We start from the raw sequence: 27172 nt of genomic DNA, 5'->3' as shown, positions 1-27172 counted from the left end.
GATAAACAACTACGACCTGACGTTAGTAGACATCTCAGAGTTAAACTCTCTAAATCAGAATCTTAGCTCTGCTTCCCCTCAACCTGTCCTTTTTCCCTGTTTCCCCATTCTAGTAAATGGCACCACTGTTTATCATCTAGTTGGTTAGGATTTCTCCCTTTTTACTCATACTCAACCATTAGTTATCAAAAGGACTGTTTAAAAAAAAAAAAAAGCAGGGATTCTTAACAAGGGGTCTGTGAGCTTGAATTGAAATTCAGAAAAACATTCTTGTGGGGACGTGTTGGTGGGGGTATGATATATTAAATACTACATAGTATAGTATGGCAAAGGGATCCATGGGGAGAAAAAAAAAAAGGATATGTAAGCATATCCCAACTCCAGTCTATTTTCACCACCTTTGCTGTTGACACTTCGGTCCAGGCCGTCACCATCTCCCCCCAGCATTGCTGTGACAGCGTCAGAGCTCCTTTCCTTGCTTTCACAAGTCCTCCCAAGCCCCCCATGCTACTCTTCATAGAGTGGAATTTTTTTAAAACTTACAGTAGACCACATTACTTCCTACTCTAAATCTGTCAGTGTCTTTCCTTAGAATAAAATTTAAAGTCCTTATCTTGGCTTAGAAGGCCATCCATAATCCAGTCCCTAACTGAGTACCTTTTCACTGCCTCTCCTTCTGCTCTCCTTGCTCTTCCATTCTACCCACACAGGTTTTTTTGCTTTTCCTTAAACACACGAGGTTCCTTTCTATCTGAGAACCTTTGCATTTTAGTTTTACTTTGTTTGGAGTCCCACTTCCCTCCCCTTCCCCCACCTCACCCAGAAAGCTCAGCATGCTTTGCTCACTTCTCTGATTAAATACTGTCTCTTTAGAGGTAACTAAAAAGTCTACCTTCCAGTCTCTCCTTTCCCCATTAGTCTATAATACCTACCTTTTTAATCTTTTTTCATAGTACTTCTTTCTACTGAAATCGTACTGCATTTGTTTACAATGGGAACTTTGTCTTTTTGACCACTAGATTCCTAGCATCCAGCACCAAGTAGGAACCAAAAGTCATTTGTTGAATAAATGAATTCATGGACAGTGGTTTTTTTGTTTTTTAAAGATTTATTTTTTATTTATTTCTCTCCCCTTCCCTGCCCCTCCCCCCCGTTGTCTGCTCTCTGTGTCCATTCGCTATGTGTTCTTCTGTGTCCGCCTGCATTCTTGTCAGCAGCATCCGGAATCTGTGTCTCTTTTTGTTGCGTCATCTTGCTGCGTCAGCTCTCCGTGTATGCGGTGCCATTCCTGGGCAGGCTGCACTTTTTTCGCACTGGGTGGCTCTCCTTACTGGGCGCATTCCTTGCGTGCATCAGCACTGTGTGTGGGCCAGCTCATCACACGGGTCAGGAGGCCCTCGGTTTGAACCTTGGACCTCCCATGTGATAGGCAGACACCCTATCCGTTGGGCCAAATCCACTTCCCAGACAGTGGTTTTTAAAAAGCATGCTCTGGAGTTTCATTGCTTGGGCTCAAGTCCCACTACTACACTTGCTAGCTCAGTAATCTTTGGAAAGTTACTTAATTTCTTCCTCTTTAACAGGAGGATAACAATAGTACCATCTCTGTAGGATTATTTAGAAAATTGGTCTAATCCATGGTAAACATTAAACACAGTTCTTGGTGCAAAGGAAGCTTAGAAATAAAGGAGAGTGGGTGGGAAAGAGCATTCCAAAAGAGGAAACAGTCAGTGAGTGCTGTGCCTTTATAAATATGAGGCATATTTTGAACTAGTCAGGACTTTTTAAAACACAAAAGGCTGCTGCTGAATGTTTTTTGTTAGCGTTCCAAAGTATTCTAGTTTTCATCATGAAGTGAACAGAACAGTATCTGAATTTCTTTATCCATTTGTTGTAGGAAAATCCAACACTTAGAATTCTTCTAATGACCTACAAAATGTCCTTTCTGGAAGCTCATAATAGCCTGGTTTGGGGGATGGGAGAGGAGTGAAGCAAGAAATGATGTAGGTATTTGGACTACCAACTACTGATAGAAATTTGTCCCTGGTCAAAATGTAGCTTAAAGTCCATAGAGTAATAGAAATCTTTTTTTTTTTTTTTCTTTGAGGTACCAGGGGCTGGTGATCGAGCCAGTGTTGGTTTTTTTTTTTTGTTTGTTTTGCTTGTTGTTTTCATTTATTCAGGAAGCACCAGGAACCAAACCTTGGACCTCCCATGTGGGAGGTAGGTGCTCAACTGCTTGAGCCACAACTGCTCCCTGGGAAATCTTTCTATGTTAGTTTTGTTGCCACTAAAATGTGACCAGAGTCTTTGGGAAAGATCATCCTAAAACCTTTGCTGTCAGAGTCTAGGGATTTTGTTTTCATTGGCAGTTTGAGCAGCCTGTCAACTTATTTTTTAAGAAATCGTCAAGATAAAGTACTAACATTTCTCCATCCGATACTTCATAGATAAACCAGTGTCTTTCTGTTTTTGCTAAAAGAATCTCATACAATATATAACTTCCTAGAAAATAACCTCCTGCCAAATTTTTATTTTGAAACATTTCCAACCTGCGGAGAAGCTGAAGAAATCGTACATTGAATGCTTGTATACCCATATTTCTTTCTCAAAAGTAAGTTGCAGACATCATCACAGGGTACCCCTAAATGCTTCTGTGTGTATCTCCAAAGATCAAGGATATTCTCCTAATACCATTACCCCATTGGAGAAAGGTAATATTGATTCAGTATCATGTAATATACAATCCATTTTCAAGTTTTCCTAATCATCTTAAAAATATAAATGTTAGGGGAAGTGGATGTGGCTCAAGTGATAGGGCCTCTGCCTACCATATAGGAGGACCGAGGTTTGATCCCTGGGATCTCCTGATGAAAAAGAAGAGAAAGCATGCCTGCACAGTAAGCCAGTGCTCGTGTGATGAGCCAGCTGCCCACATGAGTGCCCATGTGGTGAGCCGAGTGCTCACACGAGTGCCCATGTCAGTGCCCACATGGTGAGCCAGTGCTCATACGCTGAGCCAGTGCCTCCTCAAGTGAGTCACGCAGCAAGATGATGATGCAACAAAAGAGAGACAAAGGGGAGAGTCAAGGTGAAACACAGCAGAGACTGGGAACTGAGGTGGTGCAATTGACAGGGAACCTCACTCCACATCAGAGGCCCCCAGGATCGAATCCCTCTGAATCCTAGAGGAGAAAGACAAGAAGAGAAGACGAAAAAGAGAAATAGATACAGAAGATCACACAGCAAATGGACACAGACAGCAAAAAACAGCAGGGCAGGGGAGAGAGGGAAAAAATACTTAAAATATATATATAAATTTTAGAATAATGTATATGTTACTTCATTCAAGGTTTATACATTGCATTTGGTTATGATGTTCTATCTTTCATGACATTTTGAAAATTTATTGAAATCACTCATACATAAACATACATAAACAATAAGTATATAGTAATTGTTGTGAACTTAAAAAACAAACATATATAACATCATATAGGACTCTCATAACTCACCCTATCACCAATACCTTGCATTGTTGTTAAATCTTTTTAACTAATGATTAAAGAGCATTGTCAAAATATTACTACTAACCAAAGTATTTCCCCCAACCCATCCTATTGTTATTATCTTTATATCATTTATATATGAGCATACATAAACAATTAAGTGTATAGTGAAAGTTGTGAACTTACAAAGCAAACATGCGTAACATCTACAGGGGTCTAACACATCAACCCTCCACCAACACCTTGCATTGTCATGAGATGTTTGTTACAAATTATGAGAGAATATTGTTAAAATCTTAGTACTAATTATAGTCCTTACATTTGGTATATTTTTCCCCCAACCCATCCTATTATTATTTTTTAAATATATTTTTTATGACAGAAGTTGTAAACTTGTAAACAATCATGCCCATGTGCAGAATTCCCATACAACACCCCTCTATCAACACCCCACACAGTTATGGAACATTTGCTACAGATTAGATAATATCATCTGATTGTTATCAAGTCCATAGTGTACATTTGGCTCACATTTTCCATACTGCATCACTATCAATATAGTACATCTTTCATATAGATAGATGCAAGTATATTATATTATTACTGCTAACTACAGTTCATAGGTCACTCCAGTTGTATTTTTCCCATGTTTCTCCCCCTTGCCACCGCCCTGCAGTAGTGATGTACATTTGCTGTAGCTCACAAAGGACACTCTTGAATCTATACCATCAACCATAATTCTCATCCACCTCTTGGTTTACTGTGCTATTCAGTTCCTAGATTATTCTCTAGCATTCTGTCAATTGCCATTTCCATCCCTAGACTATCATTTTCAGCCACATCCCCATTTATAAACTAGCTGTTGCTCACTATGTGTTACCGTTACTGTATACATTTCCACACTTTTATAGTAATTAAAGCTTCTACATACATTAAACATCAGTAGTCCATCTCAGTCCTCCTTTTATCTCCTTTAGGAATCCACCACCTACCACCAGATCTTCAATATATAATCCTACAATTTCCTCTAGAAGTTTTAAGATTCTTGCTTTTATTTTTAGGTTTTTGATCCATTTTGAGTTAATTTTTGTATAAGGTGTGAGATAGGGGTCCTCTTCTTTCAGCTATGGATATCCAGTTCTTTCAGCACCATTTATTGAATGGACTGTTCTGCCTGAGCTGTGTGGGTTTGACAGGCTAGTCAAAACTCACTTGACCATACATATGAAGGTCTGTTTCTGAAGCATAAATTTGGGTCCATTGGTCTGTGTGTTTGTCTTTATGCCAGTACCATGCCATTTTACCATTATAGCCAGGTAATATGATTTAAAATTGGAGATGAGGGTTTGCTTTTCCTTTTTATGATGCTTCTGGCTATTCAGGACCTCTTACCCTTCCAAATAAATTTGATAATCTTGTTTTCAATTTTTAAAAAAATGCTGGTGGAATTTTTATCGGGATTGCATTGAATCTGTATACCAATTTGAGAAGAATTGACATCTTAATGATATTTAGTCTTACAGTCCATGAGCATGGAATGTTCTTCCAATTATTTAGGACTTATTTTATTTCTTTTAACATTGAGCTGCAGTTTTCTGAATACAAGTGCTTTGTATCGTTGGTTAAGTTTATTCCTGACTATATGAGTTTTATCTGTCATATTTTGCTTTCACCACTCTTTTGATACTTTTAGTTACTTTTATTGATACAACCTTCATTTCTAGGCTCTCTTCCAGGCCTCTCTCTCCTGTCTTTTCTTTTCAGTCTCTAGCAGACCCTTTAGTATTTCCTGAAAATCTGGTCTCTTGCTTAAAAATTCTCTCAGTTTCTGTGTATCTATGAATATTCTAATCTCACCCTCATTTTTGAAAGACAGTCTTGCTGGATATAGAATTATTGGCTGGAAGTTTTTCTCTTGTAGTATCTTAAATATATCAGACCACTCTCTTCTTGCCTCCATGGTTTCTGGTGAGAAATCAGCACTTAATCTTATTGGATATCCCTTATATGGTATGCATTGCTTTTCTCTTGCTCTTCTCAGAATTCTCTCTTTGTCTTTGGCATTTGACATTCTGATGAGTATGTGTTTCGGAGTTGGTCTGGTCAGATTTTTTTGAACAGGAGTACGTTGTGCTTCTTGGACATGGATATCTGTGTCCCTTCAATAGGGTTGGGAAATTTTCTACCATTACTTCTTCAAATATTCCTTCTGCCCCTTTTCCCTTCTCTTCTCCTTCTGGGACACCCATGACACATATGTTTGCACTCCTTTTGCTGTCATTTAGTTCCCTGAGACCTTGTTCAATTTTTTCCATTCTTTTCTTCATTTGTTCTTTTGTATGTTCACTTTCAGAGGCCATTTCTTCAAGCTCGCCAATCCTTTCTTCTGCCTCCTCAAATCTGTTATTATGTGATTCCAGTGTTCTAAAATTTCATTTATTGCACCTTTCATTCCCATAAGATCTGCTATTTTTCTATGTATGCTTTCAAATTCTTCTTTGTGCTCATCCAGTATCTTCTTAATATCCTTAATCTCTTTAGCCATCTCATTTAATTTATTAAAGAGATTTGTTGAGATTTGTCTCAACTCCTTTATGTCATCTGGAGGCTTATCTTGTTCCTTTAACTGGGGCATAGTTTCCTGTTTCTTGATGTGGATTGTCATTTTTTGTTGTTGTCTTGACATCTCGCTTACTAGAGTATTTATTCTGGGTGTAGTTTTTCTCTTTAGTTTAGTGCTTTCTGCCCTTTCTCCCTTGCTGGTTGTGCAGTAGGAGCCAAGGTTCTAATTGGTGCTGTATGCTCTGGAGGCTCAAGCTGCCCTCATTGTGCCAGGTACCAATGAAGCCTCTCCCAACTTTCTCCTTTGCCAGGGGTAGGGACAGAGTCACAGCTGTGTGAAATAATGCAAGTCATGCAGGCCTAGACTGTAGTTGTCCAGAGAGACTGCTGAAACTTCATGCCCCTTTCTCCCCTACCTGGGGTGGGGATGGAGCTGCAGCTGTGTGCAGTAATCTATGCAGTATGGGTCCAAGATGACCGCAGTTGCCCATTAGACTTCCAATTATTCGGTCTGTGCCAGCCAAAGGTACCTGCACTTACCTGGAGAGGCTGGTACAGGGCCTGCCAGCCTCTTCCCTGCCAGAGGCAGAGCTGATGCCTAGTCTAAGGCTGCAGGCTGATCTGGGTGAATGAAACCAGTTCCTACTTTCACTGTGATTTTTGGTCAGCTGGGCTTTCCCTTATGCTGGGGGCAGAGTCAAAATGGCAGCCCCCCGGGAAGCTGACTTGGCCCAGTGGTTAGGGCATCCATCTACCACATGGGAGGTCCGAGGTTCAAACCCCGGGCCTTCTTGTGTGGAGCTAGCCCATGTGCAGTGCTGATGCATGCAAGGAGTGCTATGCCACGCAGGGGTGTCCCCCACATAGAGGATCCCCATGCGCAAGTAATGCGCCCCGTAAAGAGAGCCACCCAGTGCAAAAGAAAGTGCAGCGTGCCCAGGAATGGCGCCACCCACACGGAGAACTGACACAGCGAGATGACACAACTAAAAGAGATACACATTCCTGTGCCGCTGACAACAACAGAAGCGGACAAAGAAGAACACGCAGCAAATGGACACAGAGAACAGAAACTGAGGGGAGGAAGGGGAGAGGAAAAAAAAATGGCAGACCCCAGCCCTTTTCCACTTGGATATATTCACACCCCAGCTGTTCCTAGGTTTATACCTTAGCCAGCCGAAACTACCAGTCAGTAGCTGAAATTGGTAGGCAACTGTCTCCTCTTCCCATTTTTGGGAAATGGAGCTTCCAATGCCAGCCACAGAATAGCTCCTGGGGCGGCTTTTGCCACCAGAGAGTAGGCTAATCACTGGCTTCCGTGGCTTGGCAAGTAATTTCCCAGAGAGGCTGGCGCAGGTCCCCCCAGCTTCCTCCCTGCTAGAGGTGGCGTTGGGGCCTAGGCTAAAGCTGCAATCAGATCTGGATGGAAAGAAGCTGGTCCCCACCAGCACTGGGATTTTTCAGTCCACCCTGCTTCTTCTCGTGCCAGGTATGGAGTTAAGATGGCGGCTCCCGGCCTCTTTCTGACTTGGACAGGCTCAAACTTTAGCTGTCGTCAGGATTGTGCTTTAGCTCACAAAATTTACTTATCAGTAGCCGAAGTTGGTGCCCAACCGTCTCTTCCTCCCCCATTTTTGGGAAGTGGAGCTTTCAGTTCCAGCTGCAGCTCCTGAGGCAGCTTGTGCCTCCAGTGGAGGATGAGCACTGGCCTCTAGGGTGTGGAGCACTCTACTCACAAGTCTTCTGTGCAGATGGGCAGTCTCCTCCTTCCATTCCTTCAAGGATGTGGCAGGATGCTCTTCTGGTTTCCTGAAGCCCCCAGACAGGTGCTTCAGTTAGCTCCAGATAGCTCTGGGTGATTACTAACTGCCCTGTAGCAGGAGCTGACTCTAGGAGCTCCTTACTCTGCCATCATCTTGCTGGTTGTCCTCTCATGACATATTTTGAAGTGAGTAGGCTCCATCCTGAATTTGTCTCTTTCCTCAAACTTACATTTAGGTTAAACATTTTTGGTAAGAATATTATTATAAGGGTAGTGATATGTACTTCCCATTGCATCACATCAGTAAGCACAAAATGTCAACTAGCCTATTATTAGTAACAAGTTTAGTAATTTGGTTAATGTGTTATATCCCACATCTCCATTTTATTTTTTAATTTTTTTTATTTTTTTATTTTTTTATTTTTTATTGACTTTGTAATAATATTACATTAAAAATATATATGTGAGGTCCCATTCAACCCCACCCCCCCACCCCCCCTCTCCCCCCCCCCCAACAACACTCGTTCCCATCATCATGACACATCCATTGGATTTGGTAAGTACATCTTTGGGCACCTCTGCACCTCATATACATTGGTTCACATCATGGCCCATACTCTCCTCTATTCCATCATGTAGGCCCTGTGAGGATTTACAATGTCCGGTGAAGCACCATCCAGGGCAGCTCCATGTCCCGAAGACGCCTCCACCTCTCATCTCTTCCTGCCTTTCCCCATACCCTTTGTCCATTATGTCCACTTTTCCCAATCCAATGCCACCTCTTCTATGTGGACACTGGATTGGTTGTGTCCATTGCACCTTTACACATCTCCATTTTAAAGAAACGGTTTTCACTTTTATTAAAAAGTAATCTGGGAGGAGCTGTAGCTCAGTGGTTAAGTGCCTGCCTCCCACATACGAGGTCCTGGGTTAAATACCTGATACCTCCTTAAAAAATAAAGGTAATCTTGGGGTGGGAGATTGTATGAATATTCTTTTTCTCATCCATCTTTCACTCAATTAGCATTTATTGATAATCCTGTGTGATTCAATTTTAACTATGTGGAGGTTGCAATATAATAATTTTCTAATTGTCATTCTGTATTAACAAAAGGTTTTTTTTCTGTAAAGAAAAGCTCTCACTTTTTTAAGTATCACTATGGACTCATGGATTCTTTTTGTATTCAGTGTGCTATGTTATTTTTTCTGTTGTTATTTATTGGCCAGCAGGAGCCTGTGTCCTTTTAAAATGGCTCCATCTGTCTTTAAGTTCTTCCTTGCTTTCTAACACAAAATATCCCAGGCTCACCTTCGATTCTTCTTGCTCCAAACTTAGAATCTGCCATTTTCTGAAAAGCCCTGGTTCCTTTTTTGTGGGGAATGGAAGTGGAAAATTGATAGTGGTTTACCATGTAAGAGCACTTTCAGATGTGTTTTTAAGTGGTTCATCAGTCCTTCTGCAGTCTTGCATGGTAGGCAGGTCAAATACTAAAATCTTCATTTTAAAAGTGATAAAAGTGAGGTTCAGAGAGGTTTGAATTTTCCCAGGGTTATATGGGTTAGTAAGAGCAAGTGCCAGGCCAAAACCCAAGGCTCTTTACCAAAAGAAATAATTTTCTTTTGTTTTTTTCTTCACAGAATATAGCCTCCTACAAAGTGTATTTCTTTGTCTAATAAAGCCCCTTGGTCACTGGGAGCCTCACTAGATAAAGCTTCCTTTGTCAGACTAAATGATAAACACCCAGAGCTTCAGAGAATATTTGCATCCTTCTTAGCATTGCAGTCCGGAGCTCCTTTCAAAAGATTCTGCTCCCTAGGCTTTCAGTGGTACGCCATACTGCTGAGGGTCTTGGATTTGTGGCTTAGAGAGCTGTTTGAAAACAGAATACATGGGCATAGCCAAACCCTCAGTCTCAAGATAGCCTGTAATTGGGTCACTCTTCAGGAAGCAAAGGAAGCAGAAAATGCAGGCAGTATATTTTAAAATGCTGTGCTTATGCTGTGATTTGATATTCATTATGTGAGTCTCTCTTTTCTTAATCCTACTGGCTTTATTTTCATTAAAATTCACTAAATGATGCATCCTTCAAAATTGGTTGATATTTATTCTAAGGAAAAAAGCTGAATAGAGCAAATCTGGTTTATCATTCATTTTAACATACATTATCAAGCTGAACAAATTGAGGAACTATGCCCAGTTTTTCTCCAGATTTATATATTTTTAAACATATTCATTACTACATGTTATAGCTAATTAGTTATGTGTTAAGAATTTTTTCTTATTTGTAAATCCTACTTATTTAGGTGGATATATAAATATATAAAATTGGAAACATTATCACATTTAGACTCTTGAAAAATGACCCTTTAAAAAAAAAAAAAGAAATCTGCTCTTTGGACTATTTTTTTCTTTCTTCATTTTCAATCTATTTTAAGGAAACTTCTTAAGGTAGAGTTCTCTAATTCTTTTTACTCTGCTTCTCAAAATTGAGCACTTGATGGTAGAATGCCTTAAATTCCAGTAAAATAGCTCATTGTTTGTCAACCTTTTTTCATTATCACCCCTGCAAGGAATCTTTTTAGACATTTTTTTTCCTGATCTTTCCCCACCATGAAATTTTAACACCAGGGATATACTGAATATCTATTTATAAACTGTATGTATATCCGTGCTTTGTATAGAAAGAGAATAAAATTATTTTCAACCCCCAAGAACCATTTTCTGCCCCCTCAGAGGAGATATCATCCTCATCGAAAATGCGTAGACAAATGAAAGATAATTCTGGTTTATATCATAATACATTTTGTATTATAATAGTATATTTTAAAATAAGTTATCTTTCTTGAATAACTTAATGCAATCTATAAGCTATTTCTATCCTAATAGCACTGTGAAATTTTGGTTATCTGAAGGCTAAACTCATCCTATAGTTGTAAAAATAATGTTTTACTGTACAGGGAGCTTCAGGGCCTACAATCCTAATTTTTCACATCTTAACAGTTCAATAATTGGGACTTTTGGTGGTACTTAATATTTTCCAGTATTGTTTCCTGCTGGAATTCCACAGTGTATAAGGCATTATTTGTATATTTTAACATGTACAAGATGTGTACTTTTTTCCCTCACAATCACTCCTTTCTCCTATCCCATTACAAATCAAGAACTCTTGCCATCTTTGAGGAAGTAAAAAAGAGCCCACAGTTGAGTTCTTTTAGCCTGTGCCCACCACAGACAGTCTTAGGTGCCTGTGCTTTTCTTCTCTCCTGGCTGTCTTTTTATTATTGTTTCTTGCCTCTATCTCTCCTTTCTTCTCTTTGACTTTTGCTTTATCTTCTTCCCAAAATAGTCCTTTCATTTCTGTTTTCTCTCCTCTGATTTCCTCTTTCTCCTACATGTTATCTCCTTTTTTTCCATTCAGGATTATGAGAGTAAATTGCAGGCCTTGCAGAAGCAAGTTGAGACCCGATCTCTGGCTGCAGAAACCACTGAAGAGGAAGAAGAAGAGGAAGAAGGTAAAACCAAGAGACTAAAACTTCCCTATCTATAGCTTTTGTATTTGTATGACTATTAGATTAGTCCTTTGTCTCTTATCAGTGGTGGATTCCTTGTATTAATAGTTGGCTCTACCATTTATTGATATTTTCCTAAGACAGTTTGACAATGATGTTACAGATATTCAATGCTATGGACCTGACTGAATGTTCTGTGAAATGGGGGTGGAATTGATGGTATTCCCTAGAACTTCAAATGGTTTCTGACCACAGTCTTCATATAATAAACATCCTGATAAATCTCTTAGACAGTACATGTACTGTCTCCTATTACTATACATATGAAATTCATATATTTGTTGCAAATAAATAGAGTTTTAGTCTTTTTAGGTATTCCGTTCTCTTTGCTAGGTTATGGTTTATATCAGGGATTTCCCAGTGAAATTTTGGGATATATCAGTATTCTTTGAAGCCATCTCTGGTAGATTTCTAATCACATTGCTTAATCATGCCTGCCTGTTTTATGTTTTCCAGAATTTCTTAGCTGATTTAGGATTTTTATTGTTAGTTACTGCCTTATAATATAGTTTGAGCATTCATCCCACCTCATTTCTCCACCCAAACTTTCAGTAATCCTTAGGCTTCAAATTAACTTTGAAGGAACTCTTAATATGTACTAAATTCTTTATTTTTAAATATCCAAGTAAAATAATGACTTTCTCCTGTGGTATTTTTCCCCCTTTACTAAAAAGAAGAAAGATATATATGAGTTTCACAACATACCAGGGGGATTATCTTTATTATAAGCTATACATTGGAAATGTGCCCCCCCCCAAAAAAAGGTTTTTCTTTGATGTACTGTTCAAAGCAGTAAACTTTTTAAAGATTTTCTGAAATGTATATATTGCTTTCATACTATCAAAAGAATTCAGTAAACTCTACTGAAAAAAAAAAAAGCAGAATTAAAGCAGCTGAATGGAGAGAAACTAGAAAAGACCTTAACTTCGTAAAGATTAGGTAGAGGGGGATGTAATTTCTAGCAAGTTGTCAGATCTCCCTTTTAATATGCTTTGTTTGCTCTCTCAGTTCCTTGGACACAGCATGAATTTGAATTGGCCCAATGGGCCTTCCGGAAATGGAAGTCTCACCAGTTTACTTCATTAAGGGACTTACTCTGGGGCAACGCCGTATACCTGAAGGAGGCTAATGCCATCAGTGTGGAACTGAAGAAGAAGGTATGGAGGGTGGTGAGGATCTGGATGATCTGGAGGCAAGGCTGAGCCTGCCATGAGTTCTTGGCTCTCACCTTGACCTAGCCTTTCCCTAGCTGCTTTATGCTATGGAACAGGTTTATATATGCCTTTATTCAATATATTTGCCTGGAACATGGTAGGAACTAGTTACATTTTATTTGAATGAAATTTTAAAAGTGACATATTTTCCAGCTTATTTCATGAGTGAGGAGACTGTATTTCTGATGGGCTAAAGAAACATAACAGAAAAATGCTTGTCTTGGGTTTCTAAAAAAAAAAAAATCTCCATTTTCTAAAAGTTTTCCACTCTTCAGTGTGCATCTCTAAGCCCTAAGTGGCCCTTTTCCGTGAATTTTTACCTGTTCTAGAGTCTGGGAGGCAGTATCATGCTTGTGGGTCAAGCGTGTACACTTTGCATCCAGAAAACTGCCTGGGCAGTAATCTCAGCTCACTAGTTGTATTGACCCCAATATCTCTGTGCCTCCATTCCCTTGTCTAGAAAAAGAAGTGGTAGCAGCACCTGCTCCAGGGGTTTTACAAGGAATAAAAGAGTGAGTCCATGCAAATCACTTAAATAGTGCCCAGACAGATAAAAGGCAATACATGTTATCCTTTTTTGTAATTGTTATCAAAATTTCACACCAAAGCTTAGATTCATTGTTCTGTATGCCCCACTGTTAAACTGTGTCTTGACTACTAAGGTTACAGAGGGAGGCACTATTGTGTAGCAGGGACATGCACATAGATTACGTCACTTAAGGGAAAAATTTATTATTTTCTCTAGAGCTCTATATTCTCATTCTGTAAGATGGGATAAGATGTCTTCTTCATTGATACCTTCTCTACCTACTCTAAATAGATTCCTCTGTCTACTCTTCTTTCAAGCCCCATAGTTGTATTATCAGTAACCTTTCTCATTTTTTAAATTATTTCTTAACCATTCCCCTCAAGTAGACTAAATGAAGGCAAGGACTGTGTCTTTTTTTTTTTTTTTTTTTTCTTTTCTTACTGCTATATCCAGCATTTAATCAATTTTTGTTGGTGGAAATATAGAGTGGTGGGGAGAAATAAAGACAAGATACATGCAGAGCACTTGCAATATTTAAATATTTTTAAGGGTAGTTGTAAACTTCTGACTTTAAAATGGAAAAGAGACTAGAGATACATTCTTGGTTCCACCTTTGGTCTCCTGTAGAAGTTCTACAAAAGTCTTTTATTTATTTAATTTATTTGAGGAACCAGGGGTTAAACCTGGGACCTCATATGTGGGAAGCCAGTGCTTAACCACTTGCACCGCGTTGGCTTTGTTTTGCTTGTTGTTTGTTTTTGTTTATTCAGGAGGCACTGGGATCTGAACCTGGGACCTCCCAAGTGGGAGGTAGTTGTTCAACTGCTTGAGTCACATCTGCTCCCCTAAAAGTCTTCATTCAGTCAACAAAAATATATTTATCAAGATTTTAGTCTGTAAATACTCTGTGTTAATCTAGGAAAACAAGATCTATAAGTAGTTTGGTTTGAAATTAAGATTATTCCACATAATTAATACGCAAGTAGCCATTTTGTTCGATTAGTCACAAACTCTTTGTTGACCAAATACTGTATGTTTGACTTCTTCCCAGTTGGACATGATTATATCCCCTTGTTTCTACGGCTTCATTGCTGAAATCAAAAAGGCCATTTGTCTATGGTTTATTTTTTCCATTTAGGTGCAGTTTCAGTTTGTTCTGCTGACTGACACCCTCTACTCGCCTTTACCTCCTGAATTACTTCCCTCTGAGATGGAAAAAACTCACGAAGATAGGCCTTTCCCTCGTACAGTGGTGGCAGTAGAGGTCCAGGATTTGAAGAATGGAGCAACACATTATTGGTCTCTGGAGAAACTCAAGTAAGAAAACATTGCTCATGCTCACTAAAAGCCATTTGTTTTATTTAGGAAATACTAGCAAATTGTTCAGATGGCTCCCTCAAACTCTCCCCTCTGAGGACACAATTCCTTCCATTTCTGTGCTTTCTGAGTGCCCATTGCTGTCCAATGACTTTATCTCCCATCCATTTTCTTTTATATTTTAATTGAATTACCCCTACTCCTCAGACACCTTTGTTTTCATCTCTAGATAGGGCTTAAATTTACCCTCTGTAGACTCTTTAAAATTTAAACATTCTCATTTCATGATAACTATTTTTATCTTGGACTTAGTAATAAAATTCTTTTATGCCCAGGATCTCATATTGACCAAAAAGAAACAGGAAAATTATAATCTAGTTTCCTTTACATTTAGTATGATGAGATATTTTCTCCTGTTTCAGTATGTTTAAGGTGTCATCCATACATCATTTTTGGTTGTATTTTTCTTTAAGATTTTTATTTATTTCTCTCCCCTTCCCCCCCACCGCAGTTGTCTGTTCTCTGTGTCCATTAGCTGTGTGTTCTTCTGTGTCCCTTCTGTTCTTGTCAGCGGCACCGGGAATCTGTGTCTCTTTTTCGTTGCATCATCTTGCTGTGTCAGCTCTCCATGTGTGCGGCGCCACTCCTGGGCAGGCTGGACTTTCTTTTGCGCTGGGCGACTCTCCTTATGGGGTGCACTCCTTGTGCGTGGGGCTCCCCTACACGGGGGACACCCCAGCATGGCATGGCACTCCTTGTGTGCATCAGCACTGTGCATGGGCCAGCTCCACATGGGTCAAGGAGGCCCTGGGTTTGAACTGTGGACCTCCCATGTGGTAGGCAGACGCTCTATCCGTTGAGCCAAGTCCGCTTCCCTATACATGTATCATTGAATTACATTTCTCCTATGACTGTTGATACAGTAGAGGTTAAATGGCCCTTCTTGACTTTTGGTGGTTTGTCTCTAGACTCAAACACTTGGAATACTGAGTGTTTTGGTCTCTGCACTTTTGACCTTTAAACTTTTAATAACATTAAGGGGAAGGAGCAGCTTTTTTTTAAAGTCTTGCATGGAAGATACTTTCAAAGCAAAATTTTAATGCAATCACATGATAGTAACCCAGTGCTTTATGTTTATTAAACAGGCAGAGGTTGGATTTGATGCGAGAAATGTATGACAGGGCAGGTGAGATGAGCTCCAGTGTCCAAGATGAGAGCGAAACCACGATGACTGGCAGTGATCCTTTTTATGATCGGTTCCATTGGTTCAAACTTGTAGGAAGGTATGTGATGATTTTCTTGACAACTTCTTTTTAAAGTAATGAATGGTTTATTTTAATTGTTTAAAGACCTCAGCAGACATTATAGAAAGATCAAAGAAAAAAAGTATTTAAAAATCCCCATCTTTAATCTTATCTACTCATACACAACCACTGTGTCATTTGGTATATTTCACTTTGGTTTTGTTCAATGCACATATTTGTTTGCGGTCTCAAACTTTCAACCAAAGTATTTGACACTCTTCCCTGCCTCTCAACTCAGTCATAAAATGGCTTACAGTCGAACAAGATAGATTTAAAATAAAAAGACAAGTTATATCTCTATAAAATCATAATACAACTTAACAGGCTGCAGTCTCTCCATGATCTGATTTGTCCTCACTTTTTTCCTTAAGCAAATCATCTCACCTTAGTCTTTTCCATGAATGTATTAATTGCACACTTTGCTAGTCTACTTGAGCCTCTTCTGTGTATATATTATTTAATGAAAATAAATAATGCCTCTGTAAGTCCTTATCAAATCAATTTCTTAGAATTTTAAAATTGTAAAAGCAGGGAAATGTATTTCAAAGTTTTGAACTTAATGATTTCAGGAATCGAATTGTTTTTCAATTGTAAAATCCCTCCAACAGTTTTAAAAAAATTGGGTAGAAAGGAGAAGCAAAGTCATACTATTTTCTAGAACTGAAGTAAAAGTCTTTCCTTCTCCACTCTGATAGTAATTTTTAAAGAGATAGATTGGCCAAACATATTTTAACCAAACAAAGGATCTCCTTGCATTGGCATATCATTTCATCCATTTTGTTTTCTGTTCTGAGATGATTTGACAATTTGAATAAAGTTTAAAAGCCTTATTATTTCACCTTGAGATAGAGTGGCTTCTTTGAGGCCTGGATGCTGATCTTTGTGTGAACTGGAGAATATAAATGTTTTATAGCACAGTATTTACCTAAAGTAGTCTACTCATGTATTTCTTTTACTGTTCTTATTCTAAGGCTCAGTCCTTGCATAACTTTATCAAACTGCCCTTGTTCCCTTTCACGTGATTCAGATGATTTATGCTTATTTTATCCTTTTGCTTTTCCACTTGCTTTTATTGTGTTTACTCCCCAGTGGGTTCTGTCCCGTTGGCACCCATAGCCTCCTGTTTAACCAACTATTCCTCTCTCCCTGACTGTGTTAATCGTCGTGTTACCTGGTGTCTAGCTCCCCCATTTTCCACGGCTGTGTGAATGAGCGCCTTGCTGACCGCACTCCCTCCCCCACTTTTTCCACGGCTGATTCCGACATCACTGAGCTGGCTGACGAGCAGCAAGATGAGATGGAGGATTTTGATGATGAGGCATTCGTGGATGACACCGGCTCTGACGCAGGGACGGAGGAGGGATCAGATCTCTTCAGTGACGGGCATGACCCGTTTTACGACCGGTCCCCTTGGTTCATTTTAGTGGGAAGGTTGGTGAGGTTACTGTGAGAAAGGCAAAAAGGGACCAGCTCTTGCTGTAAAGGACTTCTTGTGTAATTTTGGATAATCTTGCCCTAGCCAATTCCTTTCATGATCTCTCAGTCCAAGTACTCCAGTGCTTTTAGGCTCTTTACAAATGCTGCTCTGGCTAGAGAGAGACCTTAGGCCTTGTTTTTGAGGTACTCAGCCTACTCTGTACAGCATGCAGCAATATATGAAGACTCTGCATGAAGGATCCCTTGTCTTAAATTGTCCAGTAATTTTGTTCTGAAGGAGGAAACCCCAAAGGAGAAAGTAATTCAGGCTATGAATCACAGGTAATGGGTTTGAAGAATCATATTGGGGCCTAAGTGTTTCCTCTTAAAAGGAATGTGAGTGAGGAAGTATACAGGGGTAACATGAGAAAGAGAACAGATCAAATCCAAGTTTAAGCTGAAGGACTTGGGGTACAAGCAGAAATTAAGAGGATAAAAGTAGAATCAGGAGTAGTGTTAGGTTTTTTTTTTTTTAGTCTATTGGATCCTTAAAAGAAAACTGCAAGTCAGGTTTCTCCTTAGAAATGGATTCCTTTCTTAGACCAATTTCACTGAGCCTATCTGTAGGTCTTTGGCTTCTGCTAAAATTTTACCTATAAGCTTTATAGTGATGAATTTCAGAAAGTTATCTGTTCATACCAACAATGGATATTTGTTCAGAACTATGTGAAACTGCTTTGTGTTGAGTTTAGTTCACCAAACGGAGGCATTGTTTCTGGCTCTCAGTTTGTGCATCATCTGTCAATGCACATGTTCCTAATACAAGCGTCTTTGTCTACATCTAGTCTTTATGCTGAAGTAATTTTTAAATATAAGTTCAACAGTGCAGCACTCAGTGGGTTAACCGAAAAGCATGTCCAGCTTTTAAGGTACGAGATTTAATTTTAATTACAATTAAACAAATACTAATGAACACCTTAAAAATAAGGGAATCAGGACAGTGTTAAATGGACAGCACCAGTTATCTAAAAATAGAAGTGTAACAAGCCTCCTGACCTGGTAGGGACCTAAGGTTCTAAAACTTAGCTCTTAGTACAGTGTTGGTCATCTAGGGGGGACTTAATAAATAGAAGATAATCTCCATCTTGAAAAGTAGAAAAAGAAAAAATTTTTGATAGAAATTAAAGCCTTAGTTATGACTGTGGGTTGGAGTACTAGACAGTCTATGGGTTTTACAATGCCAAATTGGCATTTAGAATTCAGTTTTCCATGAATAATATAAAGGAATTATATAGCCATGAATATTGTTTCTGACTGGTTTATCACTAGAGATAATTTTAGAATTTCATAGAAGATTATATTAATATTAAGAAAGGTAATTCATATACAAATAATGGGGCAATAATCCCTTTTTATTTTATGACTGCCATGTACTTCAGCATGTTTCCATCCTATTCCAGGAGGGTCAGGAATTAGAACCAAGTTTCTGGCTATAAATTGTTGTGTAAAAGTGCCAGTTGCACAGCTTCTAAAGCTGCTAACTTGTGCTCTACACCATTGTACAATGAAAGGACACTGACCTCATTGTCAGGAAGGGCCTTAGGTCCTAAGCCACATTTGTCGCTAATTTAGGACAAGTGTAAAATTAAGAATTAGGTAGGAAAAAGAGAGAGAGCTTTAAGGATGTCTCTCATTTTTTAGCTTCTGTCAGCCACACTAGCAAAACGAATATCTTGGTTAATACTTCTACTCAGAAGCATTTATATTTTGAGTCCATTTGTATGGGAAATTTAAGTCCCGAATCCAAATCCCGCTTATGTGGAAATTTACTGGCCCTTAAAATAAAAGTAATATTTTCTCTCTAGTTTAAACTGTCCAATTTTACTCATTTTGATCACATCAGATTTAAGTGTGTATAAAAAATAATCTATTCTGATTTTCAAATAAAATATTAATGGAGTGATGGCTCAGGAATTGACCTTTCTATTTGTTTAGATTCCCAGATTCTTAAGCTAACTTTTTGCCCTGCCACATTTCTATCTACAAACAAAATTTATAATAATGTACTATCACTCAGTTGTGTGATGGCCATTGTATGTTTAAGAAGAATAAATTGTTCTTGTCTTGGTAAGTCATAAGATTGGATTTCCCTTATTGGCACATAATTGCAACTATAGTTTGCTTGTAAAATTTTCCAGTTTCTTGTGAAATTCTATTTGTAGGTTTTGTTTCTTGGCCTTAGCTATCTCTGGTGAATCTTTTTTATGAAAATTAAAAGAGCTTGTCCCTTTAGCTATTCTCTTATGGCATGCTGGGATGTTACGAACCATCCATCATAATTTGGGATGAAATATAAAATATTTAATCTAGTCTTCTGGGTTAAAATGGAGCAAAAGATGGCTAGTTTTTATGTAAACTAAGTACCCAAACTGATCTTCTTTCTGTAACTATCACCATAATTATGCTGATTTTTCTTATCTTTATGTTGACAAAATTTGTTTCTCTTTTTGATGTAACTTCACAAAACTTTCTGCTAATATATCCATTACATCTTCCCCTTTCTCAGTCCTGTTCTCCTTCAGTCTGCTAGGTGAAGGTATAAGGACTCTCAAGAATGCAGAGTAATTATAAAAATCCCAGTTTAAAAAGCTGTTTAAGGGAGCTTTGATAAAGCATTGTTTTGAGGCTAAGGACTATATTCTGATCATAGGACTTGTAGCTGTCTAGTAATTATGCAGTTGTACAGTCACAGTGCTGATGCCCCTGCTACTATCATAGAACCACAGAATTCGCTCTTCTAAAAAGGAAAAGCTACAAGAATACCTTGTGTCAGATTCTATACTTCCACATCAGCAGAAAGGAGATTGTCGTCTTCAGTGTCTGCTCAAACAGTTCTTTATTGTAACACGTGTGTGAGAGTAGGATGTACTGTGCCTTCAAGTGATGAGTTTTCTCAGAGAGCAGTGGTTTCTGTTTTTGAAGACTAATTATTTTTAAGGTAACATTAAGTATAGTTAGAAATCTAAACATGTTTATACAGTTAATATCCATCACAAGTATGGACTGAAAAATCTACCTGGTATATAGTTGAATGGCTTTGCCTCTCTGCCTCTGGTGTAACACATTTTTCTGGAAAATCTTCCCAGTTTACTTAAAAAATAGAAAACAAATAATTTTCCCATTCCATTATGTATGTGTATGTTCATTCACTCACCAGATATTTATTGAGTGTTTTTACTGTACATCAGGCCCTCTGCAGACAGTGGCAAACAAAACTAGACATGGTTCCTACCCTCATAGGCTTATAGTCTGGTGGGTGAGACAGATAAATAAATCATACAGGTAAATGTCAATTATAGCAACAATGAAAGAATTGTGTGAATTGCTGAGAACAAATAACATTGGGTAGACCTGTCATCAGAGAGTGGTGTTTGAAATAAGATCTGAAGACATGAAATCAAAAGCATTAGTTGGGCAGGAAAGAGCAGGGAGAGGTCCAGGCAGGAGGTGAACCTGTCCAATGCCTTGGTAATGGCCAAGGAGTGGAGAGTGGGCGAGTCTGACTGGTGAATGTCATATAAAATGAGAGTGGTGTGTATTATGCTAACTGTAGACATGAAATTATCCAGTTGGTATGTTATGCCAAATTTTTAGTTTTCTTAACTCCGTCGACAGTAGTTGGTTGGTGTTTGATAGTCCTGCTGTATTCATTTTTAGAAGATTTTTCATTTCCTTATTTTTGTACAACAAAGCTTTAACATCCCATTTCTTAGCATTGCCCTCCCTTTGGAGCAGACTGAAAGGGAAGTAGACATCATTTGATCTGCTTTAATGTTCACTTGCAGTTATCATTGTTATACTTTTCATTCATATTCATTTATGCTCTTAAAGTTTTATTAACATTTGTTTTCTTTGAAGCATTTTGCCTGTTTTCAGAATTGTTTTCATTACTTTGAGTTAAAACCCCAAATATCCATTCCATCTTTCTTTTCTCTTTGTTTCAAAGTAGATTTCAGAGCAAGAAAAGAGCAGGCAGGCATATATGTCATTATTAAGTTATGTTTGATTTCTTGATGTCCATTTTACTCTGTCTTATGTTCAAAGACCAGCATATACCAAGTGGGAAGACAGGAGTAACAACATTTTGTGTGATCTATGTATCTTAAAAAAAAAAAAAAAAAAAAAGACAGGAGTAACAGTGGGAACTTGGTTCTATTTCTCACGTTGTGCAGTCACAGTGCACAATGCACAGTGCACATCCACTTATGGAATGAACACTCTTAAGCTTGGAGCTTTGTGATCTTCAATTTTTATTGCTCTGGAATAAAAGAATCAGTAGCTACAAAGTAATGAAGGGGGGAAGTACTGAGGCTTTGCTAGTTCATTTGAAATATAAAATGTTAGATCTCTTATTTACTTTTTATTTTTGTGTTTCTGTGTTAGGCTTGGGACTCTAGGAGCAAAATCAAACTCTTTAGGGGAACCACTCCCTTCTCCCTTAGCATTTATCTTGATGCCCTTTCAGAGTCTCCTATAAGCTCAGAAATTTCTGGCTGTATAGCCTCTCTGCCCATAGACTTCTTTTTTCCTCACCATTTTATTCATCCTGCCTAAAGACAATAATCATTTCTTAGACTCTAAGACTGAGAATGAAAATAAAGACCATTGTGCTGTGACATCAAATCTATTTTAAGTTATTAACTGTATTTCAGTCATGTTTCCTGACTTTTTTTGTCTCCTGATTTCTATTAATATTTTATCTTTTGGGGAAAACAAAACAAACTTCTTTATAATTCCTTACCTTTAAAGGTTAAGTTCTTTAGTGGTCTCCCTTCCACACACATACTCCCACTCCCCAGTAGTCTTCAAGTCTTCAAAGAGCAGTATCTTGAAAGCCTACTTCCAATTGTTACTCTTCTACCTACAGTCATAATTTTGTAGCTCAACAGAGTAACTTGGTGTAGGTTGGTCTTTGTTAACTGCTTTACCAAGCATTTGCATTTGGTTTTATATTGTCTGTGCTAAAAAAGCAAGTAGAGGCAGTCTGGGAGTGCAGAACAATCAAGAACAGTCAGAGGGGTGATCTTGAAAGAAGGCCCAGAAGCCAGCTCACTGTTTGATGAAGATGTTCTCAGTGCTTCTGAAAGCCAGCTGCTTTCTCCACTGGGTGCTCTGACGTTTGTCTCCTGGCTTCTTTCTCTAGGGCATTTGTTTACCTAAGCAACCTGCTCTATCCAGTGCCCCTGATTCATAGGGTGGCCATTGTCAGTGAGAAGGGTGAAGTGCGGGGATTTCTGCGTGTGGCTGTACAGGCCATTGCAGGTAAGTGGCCTTTTTCTGAAATGAGTGAGAGCTGGGGCTACTTTTCCCAGAGACAAGCAGGCTAAGTTTGTATGGGCTGCACCTCGGTTGCACGTAACAAACTGTGGTGAGTTTTTGTTTCTTCGAGCTGTTGTTTGCAAGTCGTAAATAGATTGTTTAGTCCTGGGCTACAGCTATTGTAGAATAATGATATAAAGGAATTTACTTTAACATGAAGAAAGAACAACTCCTGTATTATTATAAAAGTCATTTGTATTTTAAATAATGTCTCTTAACTGCTACAGAAGTAGCAAAGGAATTTCAGGCCTTTTCTTGCCTGATTTTCTTTCAGGGTACTTCTAAAGGACATTTCTGTTCTTTAGCTATTGTTTTCTAATTTATCAATCAAGACATTGATCTTTGCCATTTTTTCACCACCCTACATTCTGAGGAAAGATTGTGGTCATTTCTTGTAATTTTTCTGTCTAAACACTCTGTGCTGTGTTTAGTAACCTTTTGCTCTTTTCTCCATGGAAACACCGTTACCAATGTTGATTTTATGGAAGTCCCCTCCAAGAGCAGTATAATATTTTCAGATATTTGTGTATTATTGAATATAATCTTGCCAAGATCGAGATTTGAACAATCACAAGTATAAAATTGATTCTTTATTAACTAGTTGTATTTGAGCTAAAGTGATTGTCATTTTAAATGAGTACAGTTAGAAATAGCTCCTTGTAATTTTACTATTTTGGTCTTATTCTTTCTTTTGTAGAAAGTCTTGTTCTTTAGCATCTTGTCTCATGTGAAATTTCTCAAACAGTAGTTTCCATACTTTCCTATATTTTCTAATCCAACAAGGGATATTTTCTTCCCCATATGTAGTCTCATTTGCTCCTTTCTCAATCTTTTTCTACTTAGCGGATGAAGAAGCTCCTGATTATGGCTCTGGAATTCGACAGTCAGGAACAGCTAAAATATCTTTTGATAATGAGTACTTTAATCAGGTGAGAAACCTTCCAGAAAGAAGGAAAACTTTGTGGACAAAGAAAGAAGTAGATGGGCTTATAAGGAGAATTTGGGGCATTAGAGACCAATTTCCCTACCTAGAGCTAGAAAATACAGGGTGCTGGTAAACACAGAGCTATCTATTAGAATATGAGATATGCTTAACAATTACTGAGGAGGTAAAGACCCAACATTATAAAAGATGAAGACTAACATTATATTTTATTTATTTTATCTCTTCCTCAGACAGCATTTAATCCACATAATTTCCAGTCACATTTATTGGGCAAATAAACAGAAGGAAGGAAACTGGGAAAAATGTTGTTATACTACCTTGTCACATGCCTATCCCTGTTTTGTTTTCAGACTGATTTTTCTTCAGTTGCAATGACTCGTTCTGGTCTGTCCTTGGAGGAGCTAAGGATTGTGGAAGGACAGGGACAGAGTTCTGAGGTCATCATTCCTCCAGAAGAAATCAATCGAATGAATGACTTGGGTGCGTAAACAGAATTCACCATGTTTGTGGACGTTTTCAAAGAGAGAAAGTACTAGCTGTTGTGAAGGGAGGTAGTCTCTTTCATCAGGAGGAGTGGGAGGATTGCCCCGCTTTCTCCACTTTGAGAGATAGTATGTGTAGTATCTGAACCATGTGTACTCATTTGGCCCTCTTTAGATTTGAAGTCAAGCACTTTGCTGGATGGTAAGATGGTCATGGAAGGGTTTTCTGAAGAGATTGGCAACCACCTGAAACTGGGCAGTGCCTTCACTTTCCGTGTAACGGTGTTGCAGGCCAGTGGAATCCTCCCTGAGTATGCAGATATCTTCTGTCAGTTCAAGTAAGCCGGCCCTTTGCTCTGCTGTGAACCAAGGTCATGTGTGATGGAATCCTTTGTGTACTATAGAGTGCTTTACCTTTGTGAGATATTAACACTCTTGAGAGGTAAAAGACTACCAGTCTCAGAAGGAAAGGCTTTCTTCGTTTAAGATGGGAATAAAACCCAGAAACCTACAAGGAAAAGAAACGGGGTTCAGTGTGGAAGAAGAGTGTGCCGTGCATCCTGCTAGAGGGGTCCTCTTGGACTCTCCCCTATGTCAGGAATACAGGATCTGATACACATGAGGCTATTGATCAGTCCAGTTAGTGCTCTTTATGCTAAAATGTCTTATTAACAGGCAGTGAGTAATTATCGAGCCACCAGTTACACCTATTTTTAATGCTTGGGAGAAAGAAAATTTTCATTATTTAAAGGACATGAAAGTTCTATATCAACTGAAAAAAACTAGTAGATAGAGAATGGGCGACAGGTTTCATTTTTCATCCACTTATTGGCCCCTCTTGAACTCTATACTCTAGGTGCTTTCTTCTTGAGATTTCCCTAGGAAAACACTTTTTTGAGAATCTTAAGTTTTATACCCCCAGAGATCCTTATATCCTTTCTGTACTTAGAAAGAACAAAAGAATGAAGTCTGACCCATCCCATACCTTAAAGCCCATAGTTTGCCACTAGTTGGATCAAAAGGCAGCATTAGAGATGTGCCATCTCTTTCCCTTTAAAATGTGCTTTTGGGGAGCAGATGTGGCTTAAGCAATTGAGTGCCTGCTTCCCACATGAGTGGCTCAGGATTTGGTTCCTGGTGCCTCCTGAAAAGAAAAAAAAAACAAAACAACAAGCAAAACAAACAAAAGTGCCAACTCAGGGAAGCCAATGTGGCTCAGTGGTTGGGCACCAGCTTCCTACATATGAGGTCCTGGGTTCAATCCCCAAAAAAGGTGCTATGGCTTTCCTTAGGGTCCTAATGCAGTTTCTAAAGCATTGCTTTTTATAGGTTTTAGCTAAGACCTGAATTAAATGTGATTACAATTAATACATAGTAAGCAACTAATCTCATTTGCTAACTCGTAATTGTTGAAATATTTCTTGTTCAGGATTGATTTTGCCAACTTAATATATTTTGCTAAAGTCTCAAATTTAGAAGAGGATGGAGTTTGGCTAGATGAATCACTTTTTTAGAACTCTCGCTATTAATTCTCATCAGGCAACTGATAATATTTTATGGAAAAGACCCATTTGGCTAATGATGTCTGAAATGATAAATGGTATATTGACCTTTCTCCTAAAATCTTAAAAGACTGGCAGCATCTCCAGCTGTGGTTAGCTCTAGGGGAAAGGTCATGCTGTGAGAATCTTGTTTGTTTTTATATAGCATTGAAAGAGTATACATCACAGGTCAGCTAACGCCCATGGGGGCTTCTGGAGGTAAAGGGTATGGTCAGGAGAAGAAAAAATGGATGGGAAAAAAAAAAAAAAAAGGAGTAAGAGAAGAGGGGAAGAGAGGAAGGAGAAGAATTAAAAGGGAAAAAATAGAAAAAGGCGCATTTGGTACAGTATGCTAAAGTACCAGCTGTGTGTAGTTCATCAGTGATTTGGACTACCTGCTGGAAGTGTATTCCTGCCCTCATACTGAGGAAGTTCACAATCCCATTCTCTCCCCTCTATCCAAAGTATTTTTCCCCCTTTTCGGCCAGGGTTGGGGTAGGGAATATTCTTCTTGATGAATATTTCTATCCGGGAATAAGTCTTTGTGTTGCATATTCTTTAATTCTTCACTTATTTTTTATTTCAGACTAATAAAATCTATTTGTGAAAATAAATAAATCTAACCCATCAATTTAACAAATACTTATGGAGTATCTTCTCTGTGTCAAACCCAATGCCAGAGGCTGGGAGATACTTGCCTGTCTGTTGGAGAGATAGGCATATAAATGCATTATTACGAACAGTGAAGTCATTGCTATTGAAGAAATAGGTCCCAGATGCTGTGGGAATAGATCTGTCAAGGTCAGTCAGAGGAGACTTCCTAGAAGAGATGACATTTGAATTTTCTCTTAGCTGGGTATTAGAGAGACTCCTAGGCAAGTATGCCATCCAGTGACTATGGAAGCTTGGGGCTGCCAGATCTTTTCTACACAGTATGATTTCATAATTTTTATTCTTAGTAAGAAACTTCCATGAAAGAATAGGAGTTCATGGGATTCACTACTTTATTCTCACCAAGGCATTCTCAGATAGTCATCTGTATAGCCAAGTGATTGAGATTGGTTAATTTTTTAGTCGTTTTAGAAATAAAATTCACAAGGAAATGTTTTTTTAGTTGCCTCAATTAAAGAATCTGCTTAAAAGTACATTCTTCTGTCCATAGGTTCTATATTGATCTCTTAGATCATGATGAAACTATTTATTGCAAAGTTCACGTGTCTTTTTTTACTTAAGCTTTTTACATCGCCATGATGAAGCTTTCTCCACTGAACCCCTCAAAAACAACGGCAGAGGAAGTCCTCTGGGTTTTTATCATGTGCAGAATGTAAGTCACACAGGCATTTTTGCCAAACATATTGTGGGTTTTGTGGTACCTGGAGTGGCTGTGTGAGGAATCATGGCCTTGTGTGGCTCCGTTTGGCTCCCTCTGTCTGAGAGTTCGCTGCTGAGTGAGGAGAACAGACAATAGGAGGAGTGGCCAGAGCAGTGAAGTAACCCCCAGTGAACTGGGCAGCTGCTTTCTTATCTGAGAGACAGCTGGCCCAGTGGATAGGGTAGGGCTTAAGCTGCCAGTAAAACTTCCATCCATTTGAATGTGATGAGTTATTTTTCCTCCCTAGAAAAATAAGTATATTTAATAAG

The 27172-nt window shown here is 38.6% G+C and overlaps 1 protein-coding gene across 17 annotated transcripts in view; it reads left to right on the top strand.

Moving 5' to 3' along the window:
* The window catches only part of KIF1B (kinesin family member 1B), a 155537-nt gene that overhangs the window by 95385 nt on the left and 32980 nt on the right, over positions 1 to 27172 (top strand). For 9 of the 17 annotated variants that reach the window (XM_058304439.1, XM_058304441.1, XM_058304436.2 and 6 more), the window contains 10 exons: positions 11253 to 11346; positions 12412 to 12560; positions 14285 to 14463; positions 15609 to 15746; positions 16950 to 17198; positions 22387 to 22505; positions 23406 to 23491; positions 23859 to 23988; positions 24166 to 24328; positions 26765 to 26855. In XM_058304439.1, coding sequence (XP_058160422.1) covers positions 11253 to 11346; positions 12412 to 12560; positions 14285 to 14463; positions 15609 to 15746; positions 16950 to 17198; positions 22387 to 22505; positions 23406 to 23491; positions 23859 to 23988; positions 24166 to 24328; positions 26765 to 26855 — 1398 coding nt within the window. The remainder of the gene's footprint in view (positions 1 to 11252; positions 11347 to 12411; positions 12561 to 14284; positions 14464 to 15608; positions 15747 to 16949; positions 17199 to 22386; positions 22506 to 23405; positions 23492 to 23858; positions 23989 to 24165; positions 24329 to 26764; positions 26856 to 27172) is intronic. The other 8 variants (XM_058304449.2, XM_058304446.2, XM_058304444.2 and 5 more) reach the window with 1 other exon arrangement.

Source organism: Dasypus novemcinctus, chromosome 9 (assembly GCF_030445035.2).
Source record: "Dasypus novemcinctus isolate mDasNov1 chromosome 9, mDasNov1.1.hap2, whole genome shotgun sequence".
In the NCBI taxonomy this organism is placed as follows: Eukaryota; Metazoa; Chordata; class Mammalia; order Cingulata; family Dasypodidae; genus Dasypus; species Dasypus novemcinctus.
This window is presented reverse-complemented; position numbering and strand designations above follow the sequence as displayed.